The sequence below is a fragment of the Tachypleus tridentatus genome, chromosome 12, assembly GCF_004210375.1.
Source record: "Tachypleus tridentatus isolate NWPU-2018 chromosome 12, ASM421037v1, whole genome shotgun sequence".
NCBI lineage: Eukaryota > Metazoa > Arthropoda > Merostomata > Xiphosura > Limulidae > Tachypleus > Tachypleus tridentatus.
The window spans coordinates 32,321,165-32,348,550 of NC_134836.1; the positions used below are offsets into that span (position 1 = coordinate 32,321,165).

The following is a 27,386-nucleotide window of genomic DNA, read 5'->3' on the forward strand; positions in this document are numbered from 1 at the left end:
GGATATGGATAGTTAAGAATGTGCTTGTCACAACCTATTTACAAATGTAAATACAAAAGTTAATTAACTTACTTTATTATCAAGGTATTTCATTAAACTTGACATAAAAATAGAGTTAATAAATCAAATTTTAATATTAATATAAAAGTTTTAATGTCATAGTTTTAAAAGCATATATTTAAATAAATTTTCAATCTTTAGTTATTTATATCAGTTTGCATTTCTTTGCTCAAAATTACCCAATTTCAATATTATTTCCATTCCTATTTGAGCTTCTCAGTAGTTATTGCTAAGAAATATTCTAATTTCATAGCCTCCAGTTACTTTTATTTACAGAGCTGTAAATCAGACAGTCAAACCCACATGCTTCAAATCCTATTACATACTGTCTTTCAAATAAATGTCATGGATTTTCCATATTATTTAAAATCAGTAGAAAGAGAATATTTCAAGATATTCAGTTATTTGGTCTACAGAATAAATGTTGCTAATCTTGATCATGTAAGGGAAACTTTTCATGCATTTACAGCATATCTATAATACTTTTATATTTTTTCATATAAATAAAACTTGGTATAGTACTAATGCTAACCCTACCTATTTTAAATGTAATTTTATAACATGTCATATTCCACTTAGTTTCTAATAAAAAAAAAAGAAAATTTTTACTCTTTTATCTAATTGAGTGATAATTTTTTTAATTATTGTAATTGTTATTAAAGTATTATATGAAAATCATAAATCCATCGTATGTAGTTACAGTATAAGTGTATGTGTGTGTATATATATATCTGTAGGTCTGTAGTCTTTTTTATTGTCTATAACATATACAACGCTTATTTGAATGACTTGCATTCAGTATCATAAAGGTTTCATGTTTATCAATGATTTGTTGAAAAGTGTTAACAATGGTGAAAGGGGTTTAAACATGTCTGTTTTTGTGCTAATGAAAAAATCTGCCATTTTTCTTAATGATACCAAAATATAATTGGGTTGAAAAAGTAAAGTAAATAATTACCTAACAAATATATATGTGATGAGTTATTTTCCATGTTTATCCAAATTATTGTTATTATAATGATATATTTTTCTGTTATTAATAATATGATAGGTAGACTGTTCATATCTTAAATAAAATATAACTCTTCTCCTTTTAACATTATATTAGTTTTATGAATAGCTTTACCTCATTTCTTGGGCTAAACTTAATTTTCCCCAGGAGCCAGAGTAAGACGCCTGTTACTCCACCCCCAACAGCAGTCTTCTGTTTTTTGTGCAGTGAGAGGTAACAATGAGGTATCCTTATGGGACTTAGAAACTGGAGCTCGCCAGCTCACGCTGTGGGCAAGTAATGCACCTCCTTTGTCTCAGACTCAGGTGAGAAGTCTACATAACTTTCATTTGAGGACTTATATGTAACAAAGTTTAAAATAAGATATTTTCAGTAGTGGGACAGAATTCAATGTATCATACAGTACCTTCTTAATACTTAAGCACTTGAAATAACTTAATAACTGTTTTCAAAAAGATAGTTTTAGTGAAAGCATTTACTTTATAAGTAGTCTCCAAGTATGTACATTACAAACCAACAAGATGATAAAGTTTATATCTAACAAAGACTATTATTTTTCATATACATTGTGTGAGTAATATATAAGATACTGTGCTTTCATTGTATTGTGTGTCAAGAGGAATACATATAATGTTTAGCTTATTCATCCATTAAAATTTGATTTAAAAATAGATAGCATTTAACTTCTTTTTTGTCATGCTACATAACTTAGTCTTTCTTACTTTCTTGTAGATTCAGTGAAGTCAAGCTTTTTCTGAAAGAAAAAATAATTTAATGATAACCTATTAAAATGTGCTTGAAATATCAATAAATTTTACAAAGAGTTAAAAAACTGTTTTTCTTACTGCTACCTTTTATTAGTAAAGCTTGAGCATATTATTTTAACATATTCACTGCCTTTTGATTCTCTGCTACTCTGTGTTTGGCATTTAATGGAAAAATAATAAGTTAGTAGCAGAGATTAGGTAAGAGCATTTTGAAATCATAATGTTACTCCTTCAAAATAAGGTCATTCCTTATTCCTTGATGTAATATTTTCTCTGTTTTAGGCCACAAACCATGCCATGTTTGGTATGTATCTAAGTCCAGTGGAAAGTGGATCTTTCCTTCTGACAGCTGGCTCAGACATGAGGATAAGATATTGGGATCTAAATTATCCTGCTGACTCGTACATTGTGGCAGGAGCTGCTAATGATCCACTTAGCCCAACCGTTGTTAGTTACAGGTAAATTTGTTAAGCTGCAATTTTCATGAAATGTTTAGAGAAATTATACTTGCATAAATAACAGAATAGCTGAATCGATCTAGTAATTCTTGTCTTTTCTTTAGCAAACTGGAACATTTATTTTTGACATTTTAAGTAACTTACCAAGTTCGATAGTAGACGTACCTCTATTTCACTAATTTTATTTGTATGAATTTAACAGTAGTTAAAACTTTTAGATTAGGTGTAACATAATAAAGTTTTAGGATGAAAACTTTTTCATGAGCAAATTCTCAAAAGTAGATTATTAATGCATAATTTATATTGTATAAACTTTTGTAATTAAACAACATAACATTATACTAAAGTTTTTCCTGTAGGTCACGACTCATAGATGGAACTGAAGTTATTCAAGAAATGTACACACGACCACGGACATCATCAACAGATGATCCTCCAAGACGTTGTCCAGAAATGCCTCCTGCAGGACATCATGATTGCATTAGTGACCTAGGAATTTTTCAGACTTCACAGTGTTTTCTTGTTTCAGCTGCCAGAGATGGTGTGGTCAAATTGTGGAAGTGATATCAGGAGCAGTCAAATGTAAATACTATATCCTAAATAAGATTCCTTTCTAATTCTATGTGATAAGTAACATAACTATATTCAAAACTTCTGTTAACTTTCCTATGAGGAACAGAGCAAGTAGCACTTTTAATTTAATTATTACACTTCTAAATTGTAAAGATTGTCGTTATTGACAGATTACATTTTTCTTATGCATGTGTTAATAGCAGTTTAAAATCTTGTTATGGATTAATTTGATTTTAAAATAGAGGAACCAATATAGATTAAATAAGTCAATATATGACCAAGTTCCTGTTCAACTTCATATTTGATCTGGTTTTTTTTATAATGACTTAATTATTTACAGTGATTAGACTAATTCAAATATTGGAAACTTTCACAAGAATGCTCCTTAACAGTAAGATAAACTGCATCCTTTGTGATGGAAGTAACTTGAAAGAATATCTATGAAGCCATTGTTGTTTAAATGTGTGACAAATTGCTGAACACAATGTATATATTTTTTTTCCATATAATAGTTTAAAGTAATACAGTGTTTGGTTAAGTGTTAATACTACTACTACGCTGTTAAAACTACTTTGTACATCTTAAAGATGGGGTAATCATAGGCTGTGTGACCTCAGCTCTGCCTTTAGTTGAGTTTAATACAATGCTTTAAGTTTGCTCATCCCTATTAACTATAATACAGTTAATGGGTATTATATTATTGTGAGGTTATTAGCACCCCACCTCCATGTTTATGCATGCAATTATTAAATGCCAAATTTGATTATAACACAAGAGATATTAGCTAATTTTTATCATATAAACATAGTTCTTTAACTGTTCTTGATATTGTATGGCTGTTAAACTGGAAAAAAGTTGTCCTGAAGATATGTTGACCTTTGTTTATTGACCCCTTTCCAGTTCACTATCTCATGTGTTTTATTTGTTTTCTTATTAATAATGTAATTTTTCCTCAAATTGCATGAAACAATAAAATTGAAAATTTCAATTACATATATAATTTTTATTAATGCTTGTATTGGATAAAGTAATAAAGACAAAATCCAAACTGCTGATTAATTTTGATTTTTGACCCATTTGTAATTTTTGTTTGTTAAGAAGAAATTCAAAACTCTACAAGTAATCTTATCATGTTTTGTTATAATTCCTACATTAAAGAACTGTGTATTAAGTGAAGATAGACACCATAAAATCTGATAGAATATGCAGGGTAAATAACTTGCAGAAAAACTTGTATATTATGCTATCTTGGTGGAAGTAAATAAAACTGTAATTGCAACTTTCCAGTACGTTTTTTTTTTTTTTGTGAACCTGATGATGACCAAAGAAGGTTGAAACGTTGTTTGCTTCTCTGCATAAAAAGATTTTCTCAACCCAGACAAACCATTTTTACATATATAATATGCAGATCTGTTTTTAGCCATCAAGATTTCAGTTGAAGGAACAAAATTTCTCCTGTATGTAAAACTTTAGTGGATATCATAATGCAGATAATTATAATGTAATTTATTTATTGTGTGAGGAACTTAACCAAATTTATTAATAATTTGATCTAATTCAGACCTAGTTTTTTAAACTTGTAATAAACAGAAGTACCATCAAGCTTTTTCAACAAAGGTTGAACATATTAAACCAAACTTGGAGCTTCACCACATCATTGTAGTTCATATTGCCATGTCTGAACATACTCCGTTTGATGATTTTGCATTTTGACAGTCATCCTTCATTGTAGTTTCCATTATGAAAAGTTCAATTGTAAGTATGTTATGTCCAAAGCTAAACCACCTTCCATGCTTGCTTTCCATAAGCTCTCTAGTCTACAAGGACAATGATTTGTTAGTGTCTGATTCAATAATATAACCACACAAAAATACATAGGCACTGTGTTTGGTAACTTGACTGTTATGTCATCATGTAGAATAGCTTGAATAATCATTTCATTCTCCATGTTTGAACTACACAGTGGTTGAAGAGACATTATTGAAACAACCTGTGTCACTTTTCAAATTGAAGATCCTTTAGATTTATTAAATACTTCTGTACTTGAGGATTCTCACCTGCTAAAGGATGTCACACTTTGCTCACATCATGTTACAGGTTATTTTTCCTGAATGATGCCACTCATTCAGTAGTAAGGCTGCAGGCTTATGATGATGATAATCTGATTTTGATACTTGTGTAAATTTGCACTTAACAACAACCAAAACAAACCTAGATGATGTTCCATGTTGATCCATATTCTATTAAGTACAAGGGATATCCTTATCTTAAATATATATTTAGTTAAATATTTAGAATTTCTATTATATGAATGTAGGAACATAACATATTGGAAAGGTCTGCTGTACATCCTTTCTGAAACTAATCAACTTTCAGTAGTATTATACTATTTACAACTACTGACCCATGTGAAATAATATTTCTCATATACGGCATTCCACTGCAACTTTATATTTGGTGTGCTTGTCATGTGATTTTCTGAACTCTGTATTCAAAATTAATTTAATGTAATGTGATTTTTCATCCGTAGTTATTGTTTCTATTTATATATACTGTCTCTTTTTACCCAGGTGGACAACACAAGTAGTGCATTCTATAACTTTTCACTTATAAAGAGACATGATATAATGCCAGGGGAAGAGCCTACCATAAAACACTGAGAATTGGTAAAAATGTTTTTTTTTAATACAGCATTTTGACCAAAAATGTGGCCAGCCATCTTCACATTAAAACTTTACCTGAATTGCTTAGGCTTTTAAAGTAAATTTGAACTGATCAAACCATTGTAATGTATTTTTGGTTTACATTCTCTTATCATTAAAGGTTCTTCAAGTTTTTCTTTTATTCAATTTACCTTTGGTGCATATAAATTTTAAAATAATTTTCCTCAAGCTGAAGAAAATTTGTGTGACTACAAAAAGCAAGAGAAACAGCAGTTAAGAAATATATGGATTCTAAGAATCATAGAATTAATTATTTATAATTATAATTGTAAAGAATGTGGTAATTTTTCCAAAGGTAAAATGGAACAGTAGAATTAAAGAACACAACAGACCTTCTCCACACATAAACACTGATGAGTACTGCATACATAAAAATAATCAGTTTTAGAAAGTAATTTCAAAATATATACAGCAAAAGTAAAAAAAATCAAAGAAGCTTTTGTAAGAAAAGAAAATGCTCTTGCTAATTTGCTTTTATTTTGAAACTCTGTGCATGTTTGGTAAAGTTTTATTCTGTTTAACCCACTTTTACTACCTAAATATTTTACTTTTTTATTTAAAAAAAACAAACCTTTACCCCCTTTGAATTAATTGCAATATTGTGTGTAAAAACATATCCAGGAATTTCAAAAAAATTAATACACAAAAGTGTAAATAAGCATATTTAATTTGTCATTGATGTGTACAATTTATTTCTTTACCATTCTGAAAATCAATCTTTGAAATATCCAAATTTTGTTTCCATTAGCTAATATTTAATGAAAACTGAAACCCAATCACTAAAGCCAGCACCATTCTCTACCCGAACTTGAAAGATATACACGTTTGAATTAGGTTTGGGAAGTCCACCTATCAAGTGTGTATTGCCAGCACAAGGTTTTGTAACAATACGAACTTCACAGTTTTGTTCCTTATAAAGTTCTCCATTTTTCTGAGTCATCTATGAATAAATAAAATATCTCTGGTTAAAGTGCTTTATTTCAATTGAAAAACAAAATCTTAAAATACTATACACAATGTTCATCAACTTTTAATATATTGGATATGATTCAAATGTCTAAATGGTGTTATTGTAGGTTGCTGTTGTTCACAGGAGAAAGGTTTACATTTATACAAAATGATAAGTAATGATTTCTTTTACTTTATGGAGAAATTACAACAAAAAACTGTAATGAGTTGAAAAGAAAGTTTGTTCACATGATTATTAAGAAGCTAGAATAGTAGCTAGATGTGTCATGACAGTGTCAAGTTTTTAGTTAGATAATCACTTACTTGTTGGTACTGGATTTCAATTGATTTGAGACCATTCCATCCATAACTTGTATTATATGCACCTCGAGGAATCCACTCCAGCTCTACACTGCTGTCATATATATGGTTGACAATCAGATAGGGTGAAGGTGGTAAGAGTTGGACAAAAATTTCACGAGAAAACTCTGTCACATTGTCTTCATACCAGCTGTTTTTTCCAGCTACTTTGACTTGGAAAGCATCACCTGGCATGAGGTCTGTCAACATGTAGATGTCACTGCTGAAATCTTAAATACAAAACATCTTTTGTAATTATGTGGCATATATTAGCATCCATAATTTGAAAAACTAATCAACAAAAAAACTATAATATTTGATAGATAAACTAAGTTATGAGACGATAGAATATAAAACTAATGCTGAGAATAATTATCATCAAAGAGTGTTAATCACAAAGTTTGCATAATGTGACTACCATACATAGCCAATATTGCTTTTAGTAGTTAGAATATGTGATACACAGCTTAATAATACTGTCCATTTTCTCACGGTTGTACTATATTTGATGTCATATTTCTCTCAGAACCATCACAGTAGCAGGTGCACCATGGTAAATGAAAAACTTTCAGGTAGCACACAAAATGTAACTATAATATGGCACTTTGTAATAACATCATACCTTAAAGAAAATAGATGAATATGCATATATATATATAAAATTATTCTTGATATATCTATGTTTGTTTTTAATGCACGTAACGTACATTGTCAAGTGTGTGTGTGTGTGTGTGTAGCAAGTCCTGCCTGTTGTCTACATTTGTGAATCACCCTCCCTTGAACTATAAAAATATGAAAAAAGTGAAAATTTCGAAAAAGTAAATGAGACAAACTGGAATAAAAAAATGACGATGATCAGTTGTCTGAGGAGGCATTAGTGGAATACTCTAGTGTTTCCGTTAGCCAATCAGAGTTGAATGAAGGTAAGTTAGAAACCCAATTAAAACGTAAACAAATTGAGCTTGAACAAGCCTGCATTGAAGCAGAAAGAGAGAGTAAACATCTTGAGGCTAAATAAATCTGTATTGAAGCTGAGGAAGAAATTAGGCTCAACTCTAATCACTGAAGGCAAAATGACAACTTTGAACTCAATGGATATATTAAGGTACCACCGTTTGATTACAATAAAGTTAGCAAATGTTTCCAACATTTTGAGAAAGTTGCCCAAACCATGGAATGGCCTTCCGAAAAATGGCCATTATTATTACAAAATGCTTTAACTGCTAAAGCACAACAAGCTTATGCTGCTCTAGAAGAGTGTACAGATTATGATAAGCAGTTCTTAACTCATAGAAGTTTGTACCAGAGACTTACCACCAAATATTTTGAAGTTTCACAAGTGAGATAGTCAAAGATATAAAATTTGCCCACACACACACATAAAAAAAGGCTTATTTTGATCAATGGTGTAATTCAATGCATATTGAAAACAGTTTCAATAAATTAAAGCAATTTATGTCTAATTGAGAAATTTAAAAGTTGTACAAGTAATAATATAAAACCTTACTTCGATGGAAAGTTGAAACGCTACAGTTGTCTAGTCTAGTTAGCTACTTTGTTGCAATAATTACACTTTAATACATAAAACTGCTTTTCTTAAAAAGAAATTCCTGCCTGCTCAGCAAAAACTGTACATGTTCAATCCACTAAAGTTGTGGATTCTTCTAAAAAAATCCAGCTCCTCTAGTTCAAAATCTTTAGACAAACAGGATAAAACTTCATGAAGGCCTGTCTGCCATTTTTGTATAAAACATTAAGTCTAACTGCTGGTGTCCCACTGCAGTTGTGTCCATATATGGACGTAGTGTCACCAGATCACCCAAAGTTATTGATTTGGCCACTGATTAAAAGGTTGATTTAGTTAGGGAGGAATTTATACCTAATGTATCTGTTGGTTCTATGTCCTTGACAAATGACACTGCTAATCCCATACCCTCATATTCTATGTGATAGTGGGGTGACTTAATTGTTAAAAGGTATATTTGCCTTTAGGCTCAAGTTCTGCCTTTGATAAGCCTGTTGTTGCTCAGAGTATTGAGCGTATTTTTGCTAATGTTTCACTTCATAACATTTATTTGAGATCAGAACTAGATTCAGAACCAGTTGTGGTTGCAAGTGAGACCTGCTCTGCCAATTAGGGGAATATCATTATTGTTGGAAAATGATTTGGGGTGAAAGTTGCTGAACCCAAAATGGTTAGCGAGTTGATCACTGTTTCATCTAAGAATGATGATGATGTTGAAGAGAATTCAAGCATTTCCCTCGTGCTGTGACTTGAGCTCAGGTTAAGATATTAAGTCAAAATTAAATGATAGATGTGTATTCTGAGTATGATCTTACAGATTTGTCTCAGACATCTTTTGTATTAGAAGGAGATCTTGTGAATAATTGTTCTACTGACAAATCCTTTGTGAGTGACAATGATAGGCATGAGGAATTCAGTTCAACTGGTGAAGTTCCATTTGTGAGAAGTGATCATTGAACAACGAAAGAATCCACAGATTTCTTCACTATTTAAATATGCACTCCCAAAGAATGAATTGGAGAAAGTTCCAGATGGTTATTTTTGCAAAAATTGTGTGCTAATGAGAAAATGGAGACCACCAAACATAACAACTTCAGAGGACTGCACTATAGTTTATCAAATCACTGTTCCAAAAGCATATTGTTCTGAAATATTGACAGTTGCCAATGAACCTCCCAGAGGAGGGTACCCAGGTGTCAACAAGAGGTGTGACAAAACAATTCTTTTGGCCAAACATTAGGCAAGATGTTTGGTTTTTCTGATCAGTTGATAGGTATGATAAGATTTACAAAACCAGAAAATTTCTGTTGTTCCTTTGAAACCTATCCCAGCTTTCAAAAAGCACATCAGTCTTATGATTACTAATTTGTGTTTAAGCACTTTCATCACAAAAGTTGTACAAATTTTTGAAAATGTATTTAATATATTGTTAGTGTGTGTGTGTGTGTGTGTGTGTGTGTGTGTGTGTAAAATGTTAGTTAAAAAAAATTGACAGTCGATTTTTAATTCTCTACAGAGGGAGGTGTAATGGACTTAATATATATTTATTTTGATATCTACATTTGTTTCAATTTAATGCATGTGGTGTATATTGTTGAATGTGTATTGCACAAGTCTGCTTGTTCTCTAAATTTGTGGAATATTATCTAGAGTAAGAATCAACAATATATGTTTTACAAAAGTACAAGCATGTCTTCGAATATTGTTGGGTCAACTGAACTTTCTAGAACTTTGCTTAAAGATTATAAATTGATGTGCCAAGAGACAGTGAAATATTGCCTGGCCACTACAGTCAGTATACTATAAATCCTGAAAGCTAGAATTGTGATAAAATGTTTATTAAATGGAAACTACAGATATTTGACCAGACAGATTTAGAGCATTATAAACCATTTAACTTAGTGAATTAACTTTGGATGTTAGAGTTTCTTTGAAGTCATTAAATAAACTTTGTCTGTAAAAAAGTCAGCTTGTAAGCAGCATGAAGCCAGTCAAGAAAAAAACAGCTAGCTAGCTTGAGCAAAGTGTAACAATATCAATTCAGAATTAACTCACTCTTTGTAGACCTGGACTGTCAATAAAAATTCAGTTCCAGACCAGATAAAAGACTAAATATTGTTTGCGAGTTTGTAAAATTTTTGTGTATAAATAATTATTTCCAATAGCTACTGTTATAAATTTATTGTTGTTTGTATATTAAAATATATATTTGTTTAAAAAATTGCATGTATAAATGTTTTTGGCAAATATCAAATTTAATACATACTGACATTCAATTAACTTCTAAATTAAAATTTCTGGCTATTTCAAATCCTAATATGCAACATATATAAATTGGAAACTCATATGAGATAAACTGTATGTAACATACAGTAACAACAATAAATACAGATGCCATTTTTTGTGTTTGGGTTAGAATCTATACACTAAGTGTCTGTTACTTGATGACAATAAGTTTCAACTATAAAAAATAACAAAACAACCCCTTTGTTTTAAGATAACATATTAAAATAATACAAACATATATACAAACATTCACTATACCATTGGATATCACAATTTTATCTAGAGCTGCACATAATTGTCTTTTTTTTTTCTATTAAAGTCCTTGAAGGCTGATTCAGAACACAATCTGACTAGAGAAACTATTCTTGCTAATTGTTATTACCATACAGTCTGTTATAATTTCAATTTAAAAATTGCCACTATATGTTCTTTATGGATAAATTCACAATTACACAGTCTAGATCTATCTCTTGAATTAAATGTTTAACATGTATTTATACCCTGGTAGAGGTCAAGATTGTTCCACATGCTAATATATCAACATGCAATGATACTAAATAAGAATGCAAAGGCTCTAGCAAAGTGAGACAATAATATAACAATTACCAGTTCACAACAGTTTAACTATACAAAGCATAATTCATACACAATTATGTAAGCAAGCTTGCCATAAACTATCTCAGTTATAAGCCTTGCATTAAATTTGAACTGAAACAGTTCAATATCCAATAATATGCCAAAAATGAGGACTTCATGATCTGACTGGGGAATCTTGAGATCTTCATTTAAGTATAATACAAGTGTATTAATAACATCCTGCAAAATTATATAAATATCTATTTTTACAACGTCTACATAGAAAAACAGAATAAGCTATGCATCATGATCAAAGGGAATAAAACCAATATGATCTCATTTTGAGAGTTCGTCAAGCACAGATCAAAGATATCTGATTAACCCTTTCTGCGTGGTTGGCGACCTCAGTTGACTTGAAGGCTCAGCATGGCAGGCGACCTTCCTTTATTCCTGTTATGCTTATGTATTTAATTTAATATATATAGTATTGGGTACAATCACTGAATATTTCAGGGACTTTTGTTGAGTTATTGCTGAGATATCATGCTTTTAGTACTGATACTGTAATTAGTTAAAGTATCAAACATATATATTCAGCACCAAACATTAAAAGTTGTTATTCAGTGCTGAAAGGGTTAATCTTACTCCATTACAATAAAAAAATTAATATAAGGTTTAAGGAAACCCACCTCGTCTGACTGTTTTGTTATACGTGTTGTACTGGTTACGAAAAGTGATGTAATAATACCTAAACCATACTGAAGAGTTGCTAGTTATCCTCATTTGGATGCTATTTACAGTCACGTTGACGACTTCTAGATTGGGAGAAAATTCAGTTTCGTCTAGGATAAAAGAAATTAAAACAATGAAAAAATTAGAAAAGATCTCCACACACTTCTTTGAACAAACTTGAATTAGAATTGAGCTTCAGAAAAATTACATTAACTAAAGCTGCAATATCACAAGTCTTAAAATCTTAACATTTTTTTACTTGATTATAAATTATAAGAGATAGACTAAAGCTACAATGATACTTTATCAATAGAAATTAAATTTTAATTTTATGGAATTAACTTTAGCAAACATACAAGGCAATATTTTTTTGATGTGTTGCTTTTGCATTACTTCAGCTGCTATAATATTTTCATAAATTTTAATCAAAATTTTTTTTTTAATTTGATTGATACAGACTTTTGTAAATTGACAATAAAACTGTCCTTCTTGTGTCACTAACTAATGAATTATACTGTTTTTCTTGGTTTGTTTCCAATATTCACTCAAAGTTATACAAGGGCTATCTGTGCTAGTTATCTCATATTTTGAAATTACTGTCTAAAAGGAAAGGAGATAGTAGGCAATTATATAAACAAATTTCTTTGGCTACTCTAAAAAAAAAAAAGGTCTAATTTGACCATCACTCTTATAATGCTCCCACAACTCTAAAGTGTGAAGCACAATTTTGTTGCAATGCAATGCAAACTATGATCTGTTACTTTAAACACAAGCATCTGTACTATTCTTAATACATTGATTTACAAGAATAAAACATAACATTTGATGTAGCTATAAAAAACAAAATCCAAAAGGTCTGAAACTCTGTCCTTTCCCTTGGCTGTAATATACACATTCTATGATGCAACAAAGTTATCATAACACAACTGAGGAATCAAATAATCATATGAGATGAATGAAATGTCCCAGAAAAAAAAGGTGAGAGCAAGGATAATTTTGAAGTTCCATTCTCTTAGGTTTATATTTACTACTTAATGCCAATGCATCAAATTCAAAGATGATTATTTGACTATTTTCTAGGAATTATATACAAAGATGAAACCACCATTGTATTAAGACTATTATTTAAACGGTCTTTTTTTTGTATCAAAAATATGTCATAATCAGCCTGTTAATCCATTCCTTAGACTTCCCAGTGTCTCTAGAACTTATAACATTAAATTCCAGGTTTCAGTACCCGTGATAAGTACATACACAGATAGCCCATTGTGTAGATCTCAGTACCTGTGATAAGTACATACACAGATAGCCCATTGTGTAGATCTCAGTACCCATGATAAGTACATACACAGATAGCCCACTGTGTAGATCTCAGTACCCGTGATAAGTACATACACAGATAGCCCACTGTGTAGATCTCAGTACCTGTGATAAGTACATACACAGATAGCCCATTGTGTAGATCTCAGTACCCGTGATAAGTACATACACAGATAGCCCACTGTGTAGATCTCAGTACCCGTGATAAGTACATACACAGATAACCCACTGTGTAGATCTCAGTACCTGTGATAAGTACATACACAGATAGCCCACTGTGTAGATCTCAGTACCTGTGATAAGTACATACACAGATAGCCCACTGTGTAGATCTCAGTACCCGTGATAAGTACATACACAGATAGCCCACTGTGTAGATCTCAGTACCCGTGATAAGTACATACACAGATAGCCCATTGTGTAGATCTCAGTACCCGTGATAAGTACATACACAGATAGCCCATTGTGTAGATCTCAGTACCCGTGATAAGTACATACACAGATAGCCCACTGTGTAGATCTCAGTACCCGTGATAAGTACATACACAGATAGCCCACTGTGTAGATCTCAGTACCCGTGATAAGTACATACACAGATAGCCCACTGTGTAGATCTCAGTACCTGTGATAAGTACATACACAGATAGCCCACTGTGTAGATCTCAGTACCCGTGATAAGTACATACACAGATAGCCCACTGTGTAGATCTCAGTACCTGTGATAAGTACATACACAGATAGCCCACTGTGTAGATCTCAGTACCTGTGATAAGTACATACACAGATAGCCCACTGTGTAGATCTCAGTACCGTGATAAGTACATACACAGATAGCCCACTGTGTAGATCTCAGTACCTGTGATAAGTACATACACAGATAGCCCACTGTGTAGATCTCAGTACCTGTGATAAGTACATACACAGATAGCCAACTGTGTAGATCTCAGTACCCGTGATAAGTACATACACAGATAGCCCACTGTGTAGATCTCAGTACCTGTGATAAGTACATACACAGATAGCCCATTGTGTAGATCTCAGTACCCGTGATAAGTACATACACAGATAGCCCACTGTGTAGATCTCAGTACCCGTGATAAGTACATACACAGATAGCCCACTGTGTAGATCTCAGTACCCGTGATAAGTACATACACAGATAGCCCATTGTGTAGATCTCAGTACCCGTGATAAGTACATACACAGATAGCCCATTGTGTAGATCTATGCTAACAACAAAACACTTTCTAAAGTGGTGGATGGAAAGACCAACTTTTTTTAAAATCTAAATATCAAACAAACCCTTATCTACATGTTGGTAACTATTTCTGATAATCCTTACTTAAGATGGAAGTGTTTAAAAACATCGTCCTTTTAACCCAAAATACTTTAGTAGATTAGTTATCCAAGACTGTGCTCAAGAGTCAATCTGAACTGGGTAGTTTTTGTCCATTTGAATTTTATTCATTCATTTATTTATGATGTTTAAGAACTGAGATGGAAAATTTTCTAATATTTTAAACTAAACTCTTATTCAGACAAAGAAAAAAGCAGAATAGCTTTTTTTTTTATAAATATAATCAATCAAGAACTGTGACAAAATTACACTTACTGAAGGGTGAGAAGAAAAGACTATTATTGAATGCAAACTTGTGGTAATTTGCAGTTTACGTCAAGTGCTCAGAGCCACTAAAACAAAGGCTTAATGATCTAGCACATGAAAGAACATTTCTCGTGAAAAAAAGATACAAAACATGATGTTAAAATCTGAATGAAAATTAAAACATTTTATATCAATGTGATTGGAATATCACAGTCACATGGATGAATTAAAACAAAATGAAAAAACATTCTACACTAAATAAACAGTTGACTTATTTACTAGTTATTACTGAAACCTTTACAAGGTTATTTTGATACAAGTAATATATATTTCTTGGGTTATTTTGTGAACCTTTGGTGTACAGAAATGGTAGGACAATGATGGAGCTTATAAAGCCAGGTTTAACCCTCTCAAATTTAAAATGGAACTTTTCTCAAAGACTATCAGATCTGGTTTGACTAGCAAAACTACAGTCATAATACCTATTCTCTGTGCAGCTGACAAATTACAAAACTGACACTGGAATAAGGGATTATCTGTGTTCCTTAAAACAATCACAAAGCAGTCTCTTATAGACACAAGACAAAGCAGGATAGATGAACACTATCCCATAAAACAGTAGACATGTTCCTTCACTGTACAGTCCTGAATGGCCAAGTAGTTAGGGTGCTGGATTTGCAACCTGAGGATCACAGATTTGAATCCCTCTCCCATCAAACATACTCACCCCTTTAGCTGTAAGGGTGTTATTATGTTAGGATCAATCCCACTAACATAATTATTGGTAAAAAAGAAGTCCAAAAGTTGGTGGTGGGTGGGTATGACTAGTTGTCTTCCTTCTAGCCTTTCACTGCTAAATTAGGAGCAGCTAATGCAGATATTTAAATGAAACCTTGACTGTACAGATTACAAAAAGTAATCTTGTAAGCTGACTTTATCAAATAACATTATCTGAACTTAGAATATTCCATATTAGAACTTAGTAAAATTTAAAAACATTTGTAGGGAGGAGATGTGGGATTATATATAATTGAGAGTGAGACTTTGTTTATAAAGAAAGAGAGTTTTCCAAAACTTCTAATCCTCATGATTTGGAAAATCTTAACTTCTCATCTACTTCAATCACACTTCAACCTAGGCCCAGATTGTGCATTTTAAAACAAGAAATGGATGTAAACAAACATATGGTCTATTATAACCAATACTTACTTCTTACAGTATCATTCCATGACACATTTAATCTGAAGGATTTGCTTGAATAGCCTACTTCATTTGAAGCCTCACATGTATATAGACCTGCATCTTCAAGTGTGATGTTGTATACATACAGTGAACCCCATTCGTCGACTGAAAATTTACTTGAGAAATTTGAATTTATAATGGTTCCAAACTGAAAATATAATCAAAACAAAAATGTCAATATTTTATTAAATCACAGTATACATGCTAGGAAGTATATCTATATTAACTGTTTCTAAAATTAAGTTGTTGTTTTTTATTTCAAGAAGTTTGTTTATTGTAAAATTTCTTTTATTAACATTTGGTAATTATGAAAACTTTGTTACATCAAATTCCATTTGTAACCAACGAATGAGATTATGTTCTTAAAGTGAAGTGAACTTTATTTTTTAAAGATTTTATATCATTTTGTAAATGATAATAAACATAAATTTGCAAAATAATATGGCACTAGACTGGTAAAGTAAAATAATAATAGTCCAGGGAAATGATTACAGGAAGAACAAACCTTCTTATTGGAAAGGTTGAAAGTTTAACTAGAAGTTAAAGATGTCTGAGGAAAAGTTTTAAGAGAATGAAATTAGAGAGTAGGCTGGCAGAGTTTTATGAGTGTGTTTCTGATATTCAAGTATAGGATATTTGTTGAGTGTATTGTAGAAGCAAGAGTTGTTCAATAGTCTTGGGCTTCTTCTGTGTAAAGACCTCATTCTGACATGATCACAACTACTAATTTGCTGGTTTAATTACAGTGTTTCTACTGGCTGATGAAGGGCTTCTGTCTGGAATGTTGCACAATATAAAATTATAAAAATTTTTCAACTGGCAGTGTCAGTTTATTCTTTATTATCTTTTATCCAAGTCTGTCAACTGGTATGAACTTTAGAATTGATAATATTCTATAAATGATGTTTTCATTGTTTCTTAGTTGGTGTGAACTTTAAATAACCTTGATGTTACTATGTAAATAATGTTGCCTACTATTTTACAAGTGGTGTGAATTTTAAATACATTTGACATTACTGTAAAAATGATGTAACTGTTTTTCAAGTGGTGTGCTTAAAATTTATGTGACATTTTTGTGTAAATGAAATTATCACTGTTTTTCAAGTGGTGTGAACTTTAAATAACATTAATACTACTATATAAATAACATTATCTTGTACTTTAAGTGGTGTGAACTTTGACATTACTGTGTAAATGGTATTGTATAGTTGTTTTTCAGTGTTGTGAACTTTTAAACACATTCAGTGTTATTGCATAAATTATGTTGTTAGTGCTTCTGAAGTGTTGCGAGTTTTGAAAAGATTTAGTATTATTAAGTCAATGATGTTACCTAGCATTTCATCCCATAATTTTTAGAACCTCGAGTTAAATTAAAAAGTTAACTCTGCATTTCCAGCTTGAATAGCATTACTCCTATTTTTAAATTAAAGACTTCACCATCTCTAAGAGATGCTATTATATGGAACTTAACATTCTCTCTGCTGCTCCTTTACTTAATTTCATGTGATTTGGAGAACTAATTTATAAATAGGGTGAATGAAATTAGAATAAAACGTCTGGGAAATATCTTCAACACAAGCATAAAATTAGGAAGATGTGAGAGAACCAAGATGATGTGTAACAGATACTTGTCAATGCCTTTAAATACGTCATATTATTCTCTTTCTATGCAATTATCTCTTAAAGGAGTATAATTTTTCAATTTTAATTTGGGCAAAGATATGTAGAAAATTCTGTTAGAAAGTTTTATATCACCATGATATTGTGTACATTGTACTGTTGCTTATTATACATATTATAAAGCACTTATAGCCCATTATATAACATTTCGTTAAAACAAATAACTGTCGATATTTTAACTTTGTGCAAATTACCCAAGTACTAGCTGTCTGTAATTTTGAATGGAGAGACTAGAAAAAGAGAAGCTAATAAACACAGTTGGGTAGTTCCTTAGGTACCATCAAACAGAGCATTGCTAGGCTACTATAAAAGACAGCTGTGATGCCAAATGTTGTCACCAGGTGGCATGTTGTTTGGGATGCATTGTTAGGTCATCATGGTCTAACAGTTGATGATGTAATAGTACCAAAAATAGAGAATTAATTACTCTGCTGCCATGACTCATACAATTCATGTCTCAACAAGAACATAATTAGTCATTAATTTAATAGTTTATTAAATCATTTGTTATTAAATCATCCTAAAAAGGAAATTTAACATTATAATATTATACAATTAAATTATTTATAACTGAATCAAATCCTGAAAGAGGTCTCTTAATGGTAATTCTTTAGTTAATTGAATTGTTTAATTAATTTATCATAAAAGGATGCTTATCATTAAATTAATTTCACTTCACTACCATTTAAATAGCCCTAAAAGGATAATATCTTAATTAAAACTTATTTAATTGGTAAGGAAATGTAATTAATTTAATGATAAGAACCCTTTCATGACAAATTAATTAAAAATAATTTAATTAATTAACATATTAAGAATTAAGTATCCTTTTTATGATCAATTACTCTCAATGATTAATTTACTATTGAATTAATGATTAATTATATTCATGTTGAGACATACAATGTATAAGTCACTGGATCATAGCTGCCTAGAAACACATTCTCTACTTTGTTTCACTAAATAATAAACATTCATCATAGTTGCCTGTTAAAGCAGCCTAACAGTGCAACATCTGGTGGAAATTTTTGGAATTATGGTATCACCATCTTTAACTCTCCCCTTCCCTAAGACAGCCAATCAACAAGAGATGGCATCTTTTGAATGTGGAAATAACTACTGATTTGACCTTTACTCTTATAATGTACATACAATTTTTTTGGGCTGGTGGTAAAGGGATAAAAACCATGGAACCCTTAAGCTCATACTTATCTTACATTATTAAAAGGCATTCTCTTTTCACATACTCTTGTATCGAAATGAATGTTTATATTCAAAGACTTTACCTTGTTCTTCCAGTTGTAGGTAGGCTTAGGGTTACCAATGGCATCACATCTCAGGATGGCAGAACTTCCTTGGTGATAAGTGAACTCCTCATAATAATAACGAAACTGGGGTGGATCTGGTCAAACAATATTGTTTTCATACTGTATTTGCTCGTGCAAATCATATTATTACTTCAATACAGATGTTTTGAAGATTAATACAGCTTTTTGCATTTCATTCTGCCTGTTGTGATAATTACATGTCAAATCTCACCTGTTATTTAAGCCTCAGTCACACAAATATCATGTAATTATCTATTAACAAACAAGCTGTAATGAGCGACTTAAGTACCATTGTGTTTACAGACAGGAAAACATCAAGAAATATGTTTAAGTCTTTGTAGTTTGTATTTATGTACTAAGGTTGTCTACCATTCTCACAAATTTAAAACTAATGGCCCATGAGCAGGTAACCAGTTAGCCGCACCTTAGCATTTTTCATCTACACTAAGGGTTTGGCTATCATTCCTGTAACACACCCATAGCTTAAAGTGTTGAAAATATTTTGTGTTGTAGCAAGGATTATATTACATTGTCCACTAGAGAATTCAAATACCAAATTATAGCAACATAATCTCTCAAGTTCATTGTTCAACCATTGGGTGAGAACTGCTAAGATATCAACATGAGCATTACAAGTACATTTACAACTTATATAATTGGATACTGAAGAAAGGTCGAGGGCAATAAATTTTCCACAGCAAGATCCTGAATAAGAATAAATCAATTCTGATCTTAAAAAAATATTTCAAGACTAGGTCATTAATGTTATAATATGTAGACCCACAGGAGTAGATTATAAGCATTAAAATACCTACATACCAAAGCTGGAGTAAGATTTTGAAAAGCACTTGATGCTAGGTTGTAGTAACTTAAATGTGCACAAGGATTATGATCATAACAAGTGGAATGGGGTAAGTGTGTCACAACAAACAAAAATTTCCATGTAATTTCAAAAGAAAATGTACTTGATGAGTATGGGATAAGAACAGCACAGGCCACTACATTTCTGTGCATGTCTGTCAATCTGATATACTTACTGTATAAGCAAGAGAGAAAGAAATTATGTATATATACTTATGTATGTATGCAAATGAGAGGTACAAACTAAGATTCTCAAATGCAAATAACACATGTAACAGTATTGTCAACAAACAGTAATAATGCACTTAGATTGCAAAATCTTAAAAGAATGTAATAAAATAAACAATATGAAAGAATGTAACCATAAATTATTTTACATTATGACAGAAAATTAGTTAGAGCCACTATTTGTGAGTATTCTATAACAGATAATAAATGCAACTGTATCAATTTACATCTAAGAAAGTACTCACAGTAAACACTGACAAAGACTGTTTTGACAAAATTTCCTCCAGTATTCTCAGAATATCCATATGCCTGATATAATCCTTCATCTGAGATGTTAACTTTTGAGATAGTTAAACCTTCTTCATTCACCAGGTAGCGAGTTGAATTCTTGATTGATGTATAATTGAAATGCCACCTCAGATATTTAGTTTCGTTGAACTGACAGCGGATAGTTGAGGTTGTTCCATTGATAAGAAACTGTTCACTTGGACAGTTTACTTGTGTTAAATTTCCTTTAAGGGAATGTTTTTGTTTTAAAACAAAGAACTGATTTAATAGTTAAAAGCAAGTAAAGGAATGGATATTTTTAAACAAATAAACATTCACTTATGACTTGAATAAGATGATAAAGAAAATTATTTTTTCAGTATAATAATAACACTGAGTCACAACTCTATTAAAGTTACAATTAGTGTTATTACTAAATTTTTCTCTTTAAAAAAGTTATTCAGTTTGCAGCTCAGATTTAAAGCTGTTTTAATGAATTATATATAAAAAAAGTACTATTTTGTGCTGTTGCTGATCAAACTTAATAAATATACCAGATCAACATGGAAATAAGATATCAGAGTGATGAAATTACATGAATATGGTAAAAATAAATATCATGGGTACTTATATATATATATATATATATATATATACTAAAAATTAGGAATTTTATTTCAGTGCAGTAAACATTATGCCAATTAAGTAGTATAATTTAAATTTATGAAATTCTTATCTGATTTATCTGTTTGATTTGACTGAAACTACAAGTTATTATTATTTAATTTACAAATTAGAATACGAAATATATTTCCAAAAATGCAAAACACTAAATATTTTCACATAAACTATAATACAAGTTTAAACTTTACTGAAAAGAAATCTTTTGTACCTAAAGTTCTGATCAGTGAAGATAATAAAAGTATATATTCCCACTTGTTACATTTTATAATATTAGTGAAGTGTTAACATTTATGTGTTGTTATCTAAAAGAGTAATGCACTAATTGTGGTGAATAAATTTTTGGTTTTTCAGAAAGAAAACTTCTTGTTTAAACTTTTTTCCATCTTAAGATTCAAGGTGTATTGTTCTTTGATATAATTACAAGCTATTTTTGTTAATTTATAACTATTTAATTACAAATAAATTAAATCTTGTCAGAAGTATTGACCCTGATGAACCAGTGCTCAAACTCACAATCTGTCAGTAGTAGATTTGAATCCACAGTAACGAAAATGCTCAACCTTTCAGCTATGGGGATGTTATAATATGATGATTAATCTCACTATTCATTGATAAAAGAGTAGCCTAAGATTTGGCATTGAAGTAGTATGAACTAGGTACCTTTTCACTAGTTTGTCATTACTAAATTAGGGATGGCTAGAGCATATAGCCCCCTCCAGTAGCTTTGTTCAAAATAATAAACAAACAAAAACACAATCAAAAATGTTCAATTCAGTATAAACTTGAATGTTTTTGCTAGCAGAACTGATATGTCAACCTGTCCTGCCACATGTTGGATAAAACATATCAGACACAGGCATCAGCAAGTTATAACTGCAAGGACAACCAATCAGCAGCATTTAGGTCTATGATATTAGTATTAAGAGAATTTCATGATGATTGTTGAAATCCAAGCACCATCAAAGCTTAAACATACCACAAAAGTTGTTCACTCTTAAGAAATATTGGGTATAAAACCCAATAAAGTTAACTACTATGAAAAAAAAATTAAAGCATTCCATTATTCTTTGAAGTCTATAACCAAAATCTACGGCACAACAAGGTCGTCTACTACTAACTTGTGTAACACAATCCATCTTTGATCATACATTGTTATTTAAAACAAGACTTATAGAATTTTCCAGCATCTAATACTACAATTTCAGCAGATAGTCAATTTCTTTCTACAAAATATTTAGTACAAAACATTCTGTTATTAATTATAAAAACTTCTCAATATAAAACTCAAAACATCATTTATTACAAGTAGAGAAGTAACAATCTCTTTTCTTATGCCACTGGAGAGTGTCCCGTTTCTTAAACTAACAAATTCCAGTATAGAGTTCCAGGCAGCATCAACTACAGGAATAATCCCTCATTTCTCAGTAAATGTTAAAGTTATAAACATCATATATTGTATGATAATACAAGTAGAAAGTCTCAGTAACTATCCTGAAGTTTTGATCCTTACAAAATTGTATAATGTTAACTATGAAATAAAATAAATTGATAATCTAATTTCATTATTTACTGAATTAATATTAATTACTTCAAACAAATATTCTACAAAAATAATTTTTCATGTATCAAATGGTAAAAATTGCAGGAACTGTCAGACTATTTTATTGTTTTCTGTAATAAAGATGCAAACTATTTATCACTTTAAGACATTTGGGGTATCAATGTCTATAATATATACTTTGTGATCAATTTCAACACAGTTCACTTTAATCCAATTTAAATATGGTTAAAGAAGTATAGGAGAAAATTCAAGCACAAATTTGGAACTACAAGAAAACATTTTTAAGGTGTCATTAGACAATTAAAATGCTGAAAACTTACTTGAAATTGTTTCATTCGATACTAACACGATTAATCCCACATCTTTACTTGCAAATCCAATATTATTTGAAGCAACACAGCTATACAAGCCTGCATCTTCAGACCTGAGATCTTCTATATGCAATGAGCCCCATGCATCGACTGACATTCTCCAAGAATAATTTGAACTTATGATGTGTCCAAACTAAAATAAAAAGTAGAAATACTGAATTAAGCAACTCATGCTTTTCATCATATAGCCCAAGGTTCTTTTTTTTTTAAAGTCTCTTTTCTGTTCCAAAGTTATGTGCACTAAGGAATAAAAAACAACCAGTTACAGTTAACAAAGTACCCAGCAAAGCCCTATCTAAATTAATGTATTCAACATTCATATAATTCCAACGAATATAGTATGTGATGAAATACAAAAATAAATAACTAAGCAAGAATACATCATTCTTGAGGCTTCTTGCATACAGTTATTCAAGACGTCAAGACAGCAAAATGACCCCTTCTCAGAATCACACTACAAAAACCAATGTAAGACATCCAACTTCTCAAGCCAAGATCCTTCCTCTGGCACTCATTTTACATTGTCAAAGAGATTAATGTATGCTTACCACTGTTTTTGTAGTGTTTCAACTGTTAAACGTTCCTCTATACCAGAGCAGCCTGAATAGCTCTGATAAAGTGTGTTTGATCAAAAATCAAACAGTTGTGGAGTGGCCAAAAGAAGATGTGTCAACTATAAGAGGTGTATGCTGTTCCCTACTGTGTATGCCTGCAATACCATTAAGTTATGAATACAAGACTAGAGTACCTACCAGAGGTTGAGCAGCTGCCAAAATAACATTAATCAAAAGTCAACCACTAGCAACAGCAAAGACCAGATTATTCTCAAGAGCAATAATCAGCCCAACCGGATTCCCCATCAAGCAAGAACAAGAAGAATTTCAACAGAAGCCATGAGATAACTGCAATCCACTTAAATTGCACAATGAAAAAAATCAGTTCATATGAAGCAGAGGACCCAATTTTCTTAGTTACAGAAATTTTTACCAATGCAACTGACCCATAAGCAGCCAAACATCCTTTGATGTTTTTCAGATAAATCTGTGAAAAACCTTAATTTAACCTACATCTCCACAGAGCTAACAATGCCAGACTTAGAAACTAAATGATGAGAAAATTCTACAGTTATCCTTCACATCCTGGTAATTGTTACTTCATGTTAAGTTGAATTCCTTATTAATTTTTAATTATAATACCCACAACTGTTTCAACTACAAGAAATGAAAGTTGCGGTAGCTATGTCAACATATTAATGAAAACATATTAACCATTACCAAAAAATGCTGAAATGATCATTAAGTCCTCCAGCAGACAAGATATTGCCCTTTTTCATTCAAGACAAAAATATCAAATTATTCAATTAAACACTCAAGAGTTCTATCTCACATGACCATATTCTCTGTGTTCTAAAAACATTCCTGTCATTACCATTCTAGCAAGTTACATTTCTATAGAAGCTCGACCTAATACAATTTTTACTCAATGTCTTCAACTCAAATAGTAATGTAAATGTACATGGAAACAATCTAAACATTAAACTTAAAACATAAACAGTAAGAAGAGAAAAGCTCTCTTTCCACTAATATATAACAACACAAATACATGCACTACAATGGTTTGCATGACATTCTGGACCTAACAGTTGTTCCTTTTTCCCTGTTGTATTTAACCACTAAACAAGAAAATTGTGGGCAATCACAGCCTCATCTCCTTTCAGCTGTCACTAAATAACTGGAAATGAATTCATTCAAGACTGCAGAATATATTACTATTCCAAAACAAATTTATAGGCTTCTACCCACCTTACAGTCTATAAGAAATAGATAAATATACTGCCAAAATTTCTCTTGCAATTTTCAAAACTATAAACAGCTAAGTACCTTCTGAATAAAGTAATCAAAACATCATCTCCTGGAAATTACTACCATAAATACAAGAATATATCTGCAAAAGACACTGATGATTTATATCCACATGTTATCCCTCAAGATATATTTACATTCTGTTCTTCAAAGAATACAAATGACCTTATACTGCTAAACTCAAGTGAAAAATGAGAATTATAGGAGGCCAGAGACTTGTATTACTCATGCTTTTGCTAACCATAGTCTTGAGTGCCATCTCTGTCTGACATAATATCAACCTCATATTTGAGGTGAATGTGAAGCCTTGTGTTATAAAACAACCTAGAAACCCATGTAAGGATGAAAAGCTTTCTGACAATGTTGTACCCTCAATAATTTATCCATCAAGCAAATTTAAGGCAACAACTGATGAAACAGGAACAGCTCCATACTATTGAAACACTGGTATTGATAAAGCCTGTAGAAAGCACAATCAAACTCAAGCTGAGTTTGTACATTTAAGTCATAGACCAATTGGAAGAGAAAAGGCTAAAACTGCAAGGAATGAAGTCTGTTCTCTTTATAGACAATTAGTCTCCAAAGCACAAGAAATGAAAATGAATGAACAGTACTGAAAGGTAAATATCGCAAGACTTCACTTCAGTATTTTAACAAGCTTGTGGCTGGAACAGGAACTGAAAACACAGTGATGTATTTCATGGAGTATTGATGACAATACCCCATTCAATACAGAATTAAGACAAGGTCTTTATGTGTAGATCCATTAATCACTGGGACCAAAGTGACATTAAAGATTAAATTATTGCTACAGCTTTAACTAATCACAAATATGAAAGTCATTGCTGAATTTTTAATGAATTTAGAGCAATTTAACACTTATTGCCACCTATTTAGTTGAGTAAAGTCTAGATTCTCATTGCTATGAATGGCTGGGAGACATGAGATATGCTACAAACTGCTGTGTCATCACTGTATTGTGATGCATAAGTCAGTGACAGAAAAAGGTTAGGGAATGCCATAAGATATACAGTAAAGAGAAAAACGTTAAATGAGAAAGGGTGTATGAAACACGACACCATTAAAGTGTACTGTGGTTTGTGAGAAATTCAGCTTCCAAACATAGATTGTAAGTTTTTATTTTAAATTTGATTTTGTTATAAGATTTCTCAAGACTGATGATGGCATGATTACAAACAAAACCATGGATAGCTGTTTCAACTAACCTTATCAAATGGTCAGAGTGTGTGAAATAATGTTATTATGTTCAAGATAGCATTTTAGCTTCCAGAGAATAGTTTTCATAAAAGTTTACTGATACAGTTAAGTAGGTTGATGATGCAAAAGCCATGAGACTTGAAGATTTTGGAGATTTATTGGAGGATAACAGTGGCGAGGGCTGATTTACATTGTGTGGGGTATTATTCAGATTTAAGACAGAGATTAAAAACTATTGGAGGAGTTTTGAAGAAGTGGATTACTGAAAAAATTCATGCTTATGGATCCTAAATGTTAATTTTTCTTTATGATATTTTGGTTTATTTGTTTATGTTATCATATGGTTGAAACTATTGTAGGCGAGCTTGGGATATAATAGGTTTGTTTGATGACTATGTGATTGTTTACTAGGTTTTAATCACTCTTGTCAGTGTACCATGGTTAGGTTTACTTAAAGTACTTTGTGAATATGGTAATATTTTTGTGTGCTGTCTGTATCGGCAAGGCTGTTATATGACTTTGCTTGGTTTTGGGGTTGTCTCTGCAACTGTTTATAATTCTGTTGATAAGTCCAAGAGTTCATTTTATTTCTTGTACTTCTAGACTTACAATAATAACAGTTTACCCTACCATTATAAGTACTTTTGTACCTTGTTCCCAACTACTCCTCTCATCATCTCATTTGTTTTCATTATTCTGATAATTTTCACTGTCTAATTCTGGTTTCAATTTGCCATTGCAATTGAGTTAACAGCCCCTGCAAAAGAGTAGTTCCTATCTTATTTAAATGTATACTATCTATTCCAAAGTGTTTCTTTTCCCAACTGATCAGATCAAAAAAATTCCAAACAAACAACTAGCTCTTTCTGACATATTAACCTAAGTCTAGCATCCAACAATAGTGATCTACTTATAATTTTATCCCCCACTTTTAGGTGTGGGCAGTATCCCAGCAAAATGAATTTATTATGGTCCTTTTCTTTTAACAGCTTTATCAAGGTCTTGCATTTAACAATAAGTGCCTCTGACCTTCCCTTCCCTATATCATTAGTTGCTTTGTGCACTGCAGATACTGCAAGAACCCTTTATCATATCACTTGTTCTACTGAATACATCCTGCACAACTACACCTAGATAATAT

General features: G+C 31.2%; 2 protein-coding genes across 12 annotated transcripts in view; one reads left to right on the forward strand and one right to left on the reverse strand.

The window, feature by feature from the left end:
- Positions 1-4,156, forward strand: part of Vps15 (vacuolar protein sorting 15) — a 199,496-nt gene extending 195,340 nt beyond the window's left edge. For all 6 annotated transcript variants that reach the window (XM_076473726.1, XM_076473729.1, XM_076473730.1 and 3 more), the window contains 3 exons: positions 1,220-1,377; positions 2,122-2,297; positions 2,657-4,156. In XM_076473726.1, coding sequence (XP_076329841.1) covers positions 1,220-1,377; positions 2,122-2,297; positions 2,657-2,861 — 539 coding nt within the window. In that variant the 3' untranslated portion in view covers positions 2,862-4,156. The remainder of the gene's footprint in view (positions 1-1,219; positions 1,378-2,121; positions 2,298-2,656) is intronic.
- A 1,378-nt stretch (positions 4,157-5,534) lies between these two features.
- LOC143235514 (contactin-4-like) overlaps positions 5,535-27,386 on the reverse strand; it is a 55,884-nt gene continuing 34,032 nt past the window's right edge. For all 6 annotated transcript variants that reach the window (XM_076473732.1, XM_076473736.1, XM_076473733.1 and 3 more), the window contains 7 exons: positions 23,115-23,298; positions 20,528-20,794; positions 19,152-19,267; positions 16,153-16,333; positions 11,978-12,130; positions 6,866-7,131; positions 5,535-6,533 (listed from right to left, as the gene is read on the reverse strand). In XM_076473732.1, coding sequence (XP_076329847.1) covers positions 6,342-6,533; positions 6,866-7,131; positions 11,978-12,130; positions 16,153-16,333; positions 19,152-19,267; positions 20,528-20,794; positions 23,115-23,298 — 1,359 coding nt within the window. In that variant the 3' untranslated portion in view covers positions 5,535-6,341. The remainder of the gene's footprint in view (positions 6,534-6,865; positions 7,132-11,977; positions 12,131-16,152; positions 16,334-19,151; positions 19,268-20,527; positions 20,795-23,114; positions 23,299-27,386) is intronic.